Source organism: Mastomys coucha, unplaced genomic scaffold (assembly GCF_008632895.1).
Source record: "Mastomys coucha isolate ucsf_1 unplaced genomic scaffold, UCSF_Mcou_1 pScaffold21, whole genome shotgun sequence".
NCBI lineage: Eukaryota > Metazoa > Chordata > Mammalia > Rodentia > Muridae > Mastomys > Mastomys coucha.
In genome coordinates, this window is record NW_022196904.1 from 19,165,096 (window position 1) to 19,175,339 (window position 10,244).

The 10,244-nt window shown below is 58.6% G+C and overlaps 1 protein-coding gene across 1 annotated transcript; it reads right to left on the reverse strand.

Moving 5' to 3' along the window:
- Positions 1 to 2,560: 2,560 nt before the first annotated feature.
- On the reverse strand, positions 2,561 to 9,989 carry Erf (ETS2 repressor factor). Its single transcript, XM_031385744.1, has 4 exons — positions 9,816 to 9,989; positions 5,324 to 5,558; positions 4,859 to 4,974; positions 2,561 to 4,756 (listed from the first exon to the last, which is right to left on the reverse strand). The coding sequence occupies exons 1-4, from the start codon at positions 9,835 to 9,837 to the stop codon at positions 3,474 to 3,476; spliced, it is 1,656 nt and encodes a 551-aa protein (XP_031241604.1). The 5' UTR covers positions 9,838 to 9,989; the 3' UTR covers positions 2,561 to 3,473.
- Positions 9,990 to 10,244: the final 255 nt, after the last annotated feature.

Consider the following 10,244-nt stretch of genomic DNA (forward strand, 5'->3'; position numbering starts at 1 on the left):
GAGGGGGAGGAGAAGGAGGAGGAGGAGGAGAACAAGGCTAGACTTGTTCTGTAACAAGGCTAGACTCCAACTAGCAGCAATCCTACCTCAGCCTTCCAGGTACTGAGGACAAAAACATGTGCCACTACACTTAAGTTCAGGGCATCTTTTTGCAGGAAATGTTCCAGACCTCCAAATGGATTCAGGTGGGCGACTAGAGACTAGAGGAGCTGCTGTTCTTAAGGCCAAAAATCACCTATGACATCCCACACAACCAGAATCTGGGACAACAAGTTTGATTAGATCTGTCCTCTGGAGGGGTTCTGAAGCTGAACACTTAGGAGCCATGTGATTAGAAGTGCTTTGAAGGCCCAGCAGTGGCTGTGCATGCCTTTGATCCCAGCAGGCAGGGGCAGGCAGATCTCTGTGAGTTGAAGGCCAGCCTGGTCTCCTTGTGCGCATTCCATGACAGCCAGGAATGCACAGAGGTACCCTGCCTTTAAAAAAAAAAAAAAAAAAAAAAAAGACTTTGAGGGGTTCTGCTGAGGCTACTAGCCAGTCCTGCTTTTTTCTTGCAATGACAACATCCGCCTTTCTGCATCACCCCACTAGCAACTCAGCTGCATCTATGTTGCCAGGAGATCTGTCTCATCCCAACTTCCAGAAATAACCCAGTGGTTCCCACCCCAGGGAATGGCTTACATCACCCAGGAGAGGGAGCAGTTGCCCACAAGCTGCCAGAGGAGCCTGTCTCCTGCAGTCTTCCAGTCCTGGTCAGCATCAGCATGGAGCACCCACTCCAAGGCTGACACATACTGGAGTTTAAGTGCAGGGATGGGTAGCAGTTGCCAATTCCATGTTGCTTCTCCCTCAGGGCTGCACAAGGTGGAGTTTTATTGTGAAGCCAGTCCAACAGGCCCTGTTCTCAATTCCCACTCTTATCTCTTAGCAACCACATGGCCTTGAGGGGACCCCTTTCCCCTTTCTGGGCCTAGGGCATCACACCTGCACTGCCCAGGTGGGGCCTATATCCTAAAGCAACCAGAGCCTGGATTCTTCCTGATTGTTTTATCTCCTCATAGACTCAGCGCTCCAAACTCCTGGTTTCTTAGCTCTATAAGCTCATCATCAACCAAATTCTAAGAACCCAGATCCCTTGATTGGACTCAACACCTTGGCTTTCCACTGGAAAATCCAGTTGTTATAAGACATTAGAGTAAGAGCTACTTTGCTGAATAGCTCAAAGGCAGTAGCCCATAGGCAATTTTAATGAAGCCCTTTGTTGTTGAATGCTTAAAGAACTAAAATGTGCTGGGGCGTAGCCTGGGCGCACGCTCCTGTTTGTGTGTATGTGTGCAAGTCTTTTAATCCCAGGAGGCAGAGGCAGGTGGATCTGAGTTCAAGGCAGGCCTAGTCAACAGAGTTCCAGGACAGCCAGGGCTACACAGAGAAACCGTCTCAGAAAAAAAAAAAAGGAAAAACTGAAATGCTTAAATACTTGGCACACAGCAGGTCAGTCAAGATCTTAATGCAACAAATCCCTCTCAAAACCTGCTTGGGGGAAGGGGGGACACAGGAGGTGGGCTGCTGGGACAAAGATTACTTCCCAAGGTCCCTTTTAGTTTTATTCGGGCTGGAAAGATGGCTTGGTGGTCAAGAGCACGTGCTGCTCTTGCAGATGACCCAGGGGTCAGTTCACAACCATCTTTCTGTCCTTCCAGGGCATCCGACACCCCTTCCTGACCGTCTCTGACACAGCACACATGATGGTACGTAGATATGCGCATATAGACCAAACATTCGTATACATAAATATAAATTTCTTAAAAAGATTTTTGTTAATGTGTGTTTGTGAGTGACTGTATGCCAATTCTGTGTGGGTACCCGAAGCTGCATCCCCTGGAACTGGAGCTGCCAGCTGTCACGAGCCACCCCACACAAGGTACTCAGTGAGGTTCTCTCAAGAGCAGAAGCTGAGCTCTGTGGGTCTCTCCAAAGGGCTGGATTTCAAGACACTACAGGCCTCAAGGTCAAAGGATCCCATGCAGAGGGGATAACATCACACTTCCCTTTTACATGGCCCGGGCCTTAAATCTGAACTTCCTACCTCAAGTGCTAGGGGGATTACAGGTGTGGGCCACTAAAGTCTCCTCCAAGTAGTACATTTGAGGGAGATGAGGAGGATGCTAGCCTTGATTCAAAATACAGACCCTTCCTTCCCGCAGTAGGCCCCCCTACTGCGGGACCTGAAGGGGTGTGGCTTAGCAGTCAGAGCTGGAGGGCAAAAGCAATCCAGGTAGGAGAACCAGGAACAGCAGGGTTAGGTTAAGGGCCCTAGAGGCAGATGGGATGATAAGGAACTGGTCAAGGAAAAGACAAGACTAGAGAAAGCCAGAAGCCTTAATCATCAGCTCTGAGGTTTGTGACATCTGAAAGGAGGCCAATAACTCCCCAGGCCTAGTTGACCTGTTCAGGTGGAGTCAGGCCTTCTGGCCACAGATGGAAGCAGGTGTCTAGGCCTGGCCAGAATTAAGCCCAGTCTGTGTTGATACTGTGGCTGCACTTAGGATAGATCACCACATGCAAATGTCCAAAGTTTTATTGTTTTGAATACATTCTCCAGCAGCCCCCTCATCTCCCACCCCACCCTCCATTTCCAATACAGAATAAGGCTTGACCTCGCAGCCCTCCAGGCCACCCCTGGGGCCCCAGCTGGGAGGCAGAGAGGGACTTCCAGTTTGGTTTTGAGAGATGCCCCCCCTTCCTGTCCCCTGACCCACCTGCCCATGGGCCAGACTTAGGAGCAGCAGGGGGTGGGCATGAAGGGACTGGACCAGTACTGGGGTGGTGTAGGGAACAGGCACTTGTAGAGATTTGTGGCCCATAGGCGGCACCCCTCACCTTCCTCTGCCTCCCACCCCACCACCCCCCACAGAATTTTTGGTTTATAAAATGTGTCCCTCCTGCCCCTGCTGCAACCTTGTGGGGTATAAGAAACCCAGGCACTCACAGCCCCTGGAGGGGCAAGGAAGGCAGGGTTAGGGCCGGGGGAGGGGGACGGAAGGGGGGGAGGACGAGGTAAGAGGCAGAGAAGAGGGAGGGAGACAAGGCTTTACTTCCTACGATTGTAATAAAAAAGTTCCTGGGTTTTAAGGCCAAAGCCTCTGTTCAAATAGAAATCCCCAGAATGGAGGTGCCCCCCCCTTAACACCCCCCTCCCACCCCCAACCACCACTTTGCCCAGAACTCAGAAACCCAGAGATGAGGATTAGATTACCCCCCAGCTCTGGGCACCCACCCACCCTACCATTAAAAAAAAAAATTCAAAGTTTTATACAAAATGTGGGGGAGGAGAAAGGGAGGAGGCAGGGAGGAGACTAAAGAGAGCTGCCCTCACCTCCAGGGCTTGGGGGGTTGGGGTGGGGGGTTAAGGCAGCCAAAGCTCAGGGAGTGGGGTGGGTGGGGGTGGCGCACGGGGCCCTTGCCCACAGCTCTCAGGAATCTCGATGCTCCAGGGAGAGCTGGGCTGTGGCGTGCTGGAGGTCAGAGCTCACCCGTCGTGGGGTGAGGGGTCCCCCAGGCTCCCCAGGGCCCATGTCCCCACGCACCTTCTTGTCCTCACCCTCATCCTCAGGGCCCCCAGAGAGGCACCCGCCCCCCTCCAGGCGACAGTCTTCACTCCAGCGCCGCTTAAAGCGCAGTTTAAGGGGCATGCACTGGGCTGCCCCTGGTGCCTCTCCGGGCTCTGGCTTGGGGGGAGCGGGCGGGGCACGGGGGGTCTTGAACACCTCCCCATCTTCCTCATCTTCATCACTGATGTCAGTCACCTCCACCTCCTCCGACTCGCCTTCTGAGATGGGCTCCACCTTAATCTGGGGTGGTGGCGGTGGGGGGGCTAATGCGCCTGCCCCCTCAGCCAGCCCACCGGAGCCACTGCCACCACTGCTCTTGTCAGTGCCTCCTGGAGTCTTCTCTCCAGCTGCCCGCTGCCGGCGTCCTAGCGGGGGTGGCTGCAGCTTAAACTTGAACGGGGATGAAGAGGAGGAAGAGGAAGACGAGGCTGAGGAGGGGACCGGCGGGGTCTCCGGTGCCATGGGTGGCAGTGGGCACTTGTCAGGGCGCTGAGGCTGGGGCACCACTAGCCCTGGGTAATGCAGGAAGGCGCGGGGACTGAGGTGGTAGTTGTAGACGCTTTGGGTGTGGGCCTGCAGGTACCGTTTCATGTCCTCGGGACTGAAGGAGAAGTGGGAACCTCCCCCTGAGCCACTAGGGCCCCCGCCACCACTGGGGTACATAGGACTCAGCGTGGGTGAGGGTGTGTAGGCCAGGTGGGTGGGAGTCATGGGCAGAGCTGGGGAGAGCTGAGGGGGTAGAAGGGAGCCAGGCCCAGCCAAAGGTGACACAGGGAAGGGACTTAGGGGTTCTGGGCCACCCCGGGGCCGAGGATAGACCCGGAAGACACCAGGGTCATGCGGGAGGCGGGCCAGGGGAGGCCCTCGGAAGGCACCCAGCTCCGGAGGGCCAGGTGGTCGAGCCCTGGGGTCCTCTCCTAGAGGCTCCTCCAGCTCTGACGTGCCATCACTACAGTCACTGACTGAGCCTCGGCCCAGGCGTCGGGCAACCACAGCAGAGAAGAGAGAAGATGATGATGAAGAGCAAGCCGGTGGAGATCGGGGATCCTCGGTGGGGGACAGCACCTCGGAGGGTGTTGAGGGAGGGAAGCGGAAATGGCTGCCACCCGATGGCACTGGAGGGGCGCTTTGGGGAACTGCACCCCCTGACAAAAGAAGGGAGAGTTGCTGTCATGATCTCTGGCCTCCTCTGAACACAGAAAGCCCCACCTCTTCACCCCCTTCAAGACATGCAGCCAGACACTCACCAGCCAGCCCCACATCGATGAAAGGGTAATTAACCAGCACCAGTTTGTTGAAGTTGAACTTGTAGGTGAACCGTTTCCCCTTGGTCTTGTGCAGAATGCGCTTGTTATAATAATAGCTGTGGGCAAAAAACACCATCAGGCCATCAAGCTACCCTCCACAGGACCCAGGCACTATGAAGTGCGGCTGGCTGTCATGCATTAAGGGTACCCAATAGCCTAGAAATCAAGTAACCAGAGAGTGATGACCACTCTAGAAGCTCCAGCTACATTTCTTTGCCTGGGACACCTCTGTATGACCTATGAGTTCACAAGACTGCAGGACTTGCCCAAGGCCCAAATACACAACAGCTAGAGGATCTAACAGAGCTAGCCAGACATCAAACCCAAAACCTGTCCTCATGCACCAGGAATTTCCAACCATAGGGACCCGCCACATGTCCTCTGGGGCCCACAGCCCCTCCTCACCGCAAAGCCCGGCTCAGCTTGTCATAGTTCATCTGGGGTTTGCACTTGCGGACCCCCCAGAGCCGGGCCACTTCATCAGGGTCCTTGATGACAAACTCCCCGTAGTCCCCCTGCCAGGCGATGACGCCCTGGTACTCCTCTTTCCGAAGCAGCTCCAGGATAAAGTGCCACAGCTGGATCTGCCTGGAGCCAGGGGATGACTCGGGCTTGTAGGCCCAATCTGGGAAGGCAAACCCTAGGGACAGGAGATAGGGAGTTGCCTGAGGTCAAGATGCCAAGGTGGGGGCTCTGGCTCCTACCCTGGAGTTTATGTACTGCCCCACCCCTTAGTCTTCCACCATCAGGAAAGCTCTCTTTCCTCTGCCAGATGAAGACCCAAATCAGAGTAACAGTATGTGCATCTGCTTGAGGGGGCTAGACAGGAGCTGGGAGGAGGGGAAGCTGGAGTCAGCTCCAGCGACACCGGGAGAAACAGGAAACCAACGGCGGCGGGTCCCGGGGCCAGTGCCAGGGGGCCAGGCACCAAGCCAGGATGGCGGGCAGGGCTGCCAGTGAGGGAGGGTGAGGGGCAGAAACGAGTACACGTGGCCAGCAGGATGGGGGCATAGCCCCCTATGTGTACCCCAACTTCCATTCAGAGCTAACAGTGCTCCTCAGCTTCTGTGGTCCTCCCCTCAGAAACATCTATGATTTTTCCTCTCAGGTTATAGAGGCTCCTACTCCCACCCAGGGCTGGAGAGGATTTTTTTTTTTTTTCTTAAAAGGACCAGGCCGGGTGGGGTGGCTGGTTGACGATGAGGTCAGCGCTTGCACACACAGAGGCTTCTGTCTTCCCTTGAGAGTGAAACCCAGACTGTCTGAGAACCCCCCCAACCCCCACAGCACTGGACCCTCTAAGCCATAATGCCCTCCCCAGGTCCACCCTTAGGACCTGGATGGAGGGGACCTGGCCGAGACAGAGCCCAAGCAGGCTCAGAACTGTCATCTTCTTGCCTCTTCTGCCTTCTCATCCTCAGCTTACTCCCAGCCCACCTGCTGGCCCGCCCCCAGCATTAACCTTGGGTGGAGGTTGGTGGCGGGGGCTGACTTGGTCCCTGGAGGGGGTGGGCAGCCTGGGGTGGGGGGGCTGCGGTTGTTGTCATTTCCCAAACCCCCGGGTAATCAGGGGCCATCAATAATTCAGCACTAGGCAGCCGGTAATGGAGGGGTGGGAGGAGGGAAAGGGGAGGAAGGCACAGAAAGGGGGGAGGCAGATCAGGGGCCCTGGAGCCACTATAGAAGACCAAGGTATATGGTTAAAAATGGGCGGGGTCCAATTCAAACAGAAAGCAAGCAAGACTCTGTGCAAGATTCAGCCTCCCTAGAGCCTCAACCCCAATCTTTCCCTCCTTTTCCTCCTTCAGAGACCATCTTTCCCCAAAGCGTAACTCAGTGTCCCTCTAAACAGGCAGTCGGGCCTAGGTAAGATGGGATGGCCTGCTCAACACTCCGACTTAGTCCACATGCCCCATTCAGAAATCCCCACCTCAACCCAGCCAGCCACTGCCAGGTTCCAGGCCAGGGCTCCCAGCTGTGTTGGAAGGATGTTGGGCCCAGAGTGCTATCCCAGCAGTCCTCCTCAGCTTAGCAGTGACAGCCCTGACAACCCCTTCCAAGGACCCTAGCATCCACAGCCTCATCCTTCTCTTGGAAACCCAGGTCTTCGTCCCATTATCCTTGTCCTGCTATTGGGAACCAAGGTCCTGGGGTATCCCTTAGGGTCCTGAGGTCTTTGGGAGCCCAAGTCATCAAGTCACCCCTCCATATACCATGGAACCACCTTCAAAAAACTCCTGGCTCCCTTCAGGGCACGAAGCTCCATGATTTCTCCTATCTCAGTTCCAATCTGGCTCCCCGTCCCAAGAGGGGGGCTAAGGCCCTTAAGACATCAATCCGGAGGTGGAGGGGTGTACTGACTTCCACCCTCCCCCCAAAATTAAAGCCACCCTTCCCAGCCCACCAGCCCCAGCCTCCGTGTCCCGGTAACCAGGCAACGTGTGTGCAGCGACAGTCCTGGGAGCGGGGGAGCAGGAGGCTAAAAATAAACTTTGCAGAAGAGAGGGAGTGAGAGAGACTACATGCAACACAAAGGGAACTCGGAAAGGAGGTGGGGGGGCTATGGAAAGGCCTCAAGCCCGCATTCTGGGAGCTGTCCCAGGCCCCCTTGCTAACCTCCTTCCCTGAGAAACACCACCCCCAGGGCCTGGACCCTGGCTGCCACTTCTGGCAGAGACCCCTCCTCATGCCCAGGCCCACCCCAGCTCCACCCTAGTACCGGCTTTCCTCATCGGGACACAGCATACACGAGGGCCTGTTCCCAGCTTTGGGGAGGGGACGGAGTGGGGGTGACGTCAGGGTGTCTCAATGGGGCTCTGTTCCTCAGGCCTTGGAGCCAGGAGCCAGGCACGGGCAAGGAGACCATGTGTGTGTTGTATACGGGTCCACGTGCTTAAATCACGGAAACACCAGCTCTGCAGCAAGAAAGCTTGAGGGTGCAAGACTTCTCTCGAGCATGGGGGTCTAGTGAGGCTGTAAGAAAGCAGCTGCACTGAGAGAAGGAAGGGCTCCAGAAACGCAGACAGGGTATAAAGGTAGCTGCAGACAGGAAGGGCTGTGATGGCTGGGTCCCTGAAGGCACACCTGAATATCCCAGACTGTGCAAGCCTGGGTCGGGGCATAAGTTCTGGGAAACAATCCCCAACTTAACATAACTGCCTAAACTTTTTTATGGGAATATAGGGGTCCGAAGGGGGTGGGGGGGTTGAGGAAAAATACGTCTGCCTCCCGGGGGGCCTCAACACCTCCCCCACTCCAGGCAGACCTCGATGGCGCCAGAGCCGGGAAGAAAACAGGAAGTGGGAAACAGCCACGGCGGAGCAGAGAAACGCCGGGATGGAGGATCGGATGGAAGAGCGAACAGTGGCCGGCAGTCAGAGAAATAGACCGACCTCGAGGCCGTTCTGGTCCTCCGCCTTCCCATGAGAATCTACACATGACCGGGACCCCAGACAGGGTTGCCGTGGCCCTACAGGTCCCGTCAAGCCAAGGCCCGTAACACAGAAGGAAGACAAGGCGGGGTTGTCTGGGCGCCTTGGTCCCCTCCCCGGGTGAGGCGAGGCTCCTGCTGCCCCCAGGGCCCGGCAGCCCGGGAGCCTGTGGGAGTCGGGGAGTGGGGAGTAAGTAGGACGCACGTGACTGACCCTACGGCACGGCGCACCCCTACCCCACTCCCGACCCCCTCCTTGGCCCCAATCCCCTGGCGCTGGAGCCCTGCTCCGAGCCCTTTAAGAGCCGCCCCCACCCGCCGAGCAGGGAGGTGGGGTGGGTGGGCCGGTCGGGGCACACACCCGCACATAGGAGCCGGAGCCGCGGCCGCCGCCGGGGGAAGGAAACAAGTTTGAACAGCGGCGCCCGGCCCCCTTCCCCCTCCCTCGTCCCCGCCCCGGGCCGGATTCCGACGGGGCAGACGGGCAGGGGGCGGCGAGGCCCCCTCCCCCTCTGCGCCCGGGCGCAAAGTCCAGCTTGTGCGAGCCCGGGGGCGGCGGGGGAGGGGAAGGGGGAAAGTCCGAGTGGGAGGGGGGGGTTAATCCTGCTGCCCCCCGCCCGGCGACCGGGGGGGGAGGGGAACCCTAGCCCCTTAAGGAGGAGCAACTTGGCGGGGAAGAGAGGGGCGGAGGGAAAAGACGGCCCGCTGAAAGAGGCGCAGGATCGGGGAGGGGGAAGGACGAAGAGGGAACCTCTGCATTTCCCCCCCCATCTTTCCCACCCTCAACTCCCAGCCTCCGCCCGCGCCGGAGGAGGGTACCCAAGTCTCCCCTGAGCCACCTTAAAGCCGCGCGTTCTAAGGTCGGAAACAAAAAGTTCCTTTTTCGAACGTTCGGGCAGCGCTTTGGAACTTTGCGACTCAGTCCGGGCGGGGGAGCGAGGAGACGGACGGGGGAGGGGCGGTGCAGCCCAGACCCCGAGTCCCGTGTTCCCCACTCACGCCCAGCTCCAGGCCATCCCGTATCCCGCTCACCGGGTGCTGGGCACGCGCCGCCGTGAAGGTCACGGGCCGGACCGCGCAGCGCAAAACCGAGCATAGCGGGTCCCTGGACAGAACCCCCACCTCACCCCGCACACGTCCCGGCCCCCGGAGTGCAACGTGACAGAACGACAGGGAGGGGACTCTGCCACCCCAGTGATCCCGGGAGAACCCAGGTTGCCGGGTCCGGGAAGGGAAAGCCCAGCAGCCACAGCACCCACACCATTCCGAAAGGATCCACGGAATTGGGGCTCCCAGGCAGCACCCCAGCTCGCGCCGCTAGAAGCAACAGGTCTCGAGTGCTTGGGGGTCCCCGAGAACTGGGTATCAATCGGGCTCCCCAGAGCCCCTCCAGCCCCCACCCAAAGTTTTTCCTCCCGGTTTCCCGGGGCAACAAGTCTCCCCCACACGTGCTGCCCCCGCCCCCACCTGTGTCCGCCGGGGTCTTCATGCTGGGGGGCCCGGGGCAAGGCGCCCGACTCCGGGCCGCTGCTCCTGGCGCCCGCGTTGCCCCGTCCCGTCCCGCGCCCGTTGGGACGCCCTCGCCGCCGCACCCGGCCTCGCCTCTCAGAGCCTCTCCCCTCCCCGCCGCCGCCTCCCGGGTTAATATCGCACTCCGGGGCCGGGACGCCCACGCCCCCCGGCCGGCGACGTCACCACCGCGTCGCCATGGAGACACTGTGCCCGCCCCCTCCCGCGCACTCACACACGCTTGCCGGCGCGCAGCCACTGAGGACCGGCCGGCTCTTGGCTTAAAGGGGCCGCGCGGCGGGGGGGGAGGGTGGGGGGAGTGAGAAGAGGGCAGGGAGGGGCTGGGGAAGTCCTGGGGGTCACGACCCTTCTTGGAAGCTCTAAGTC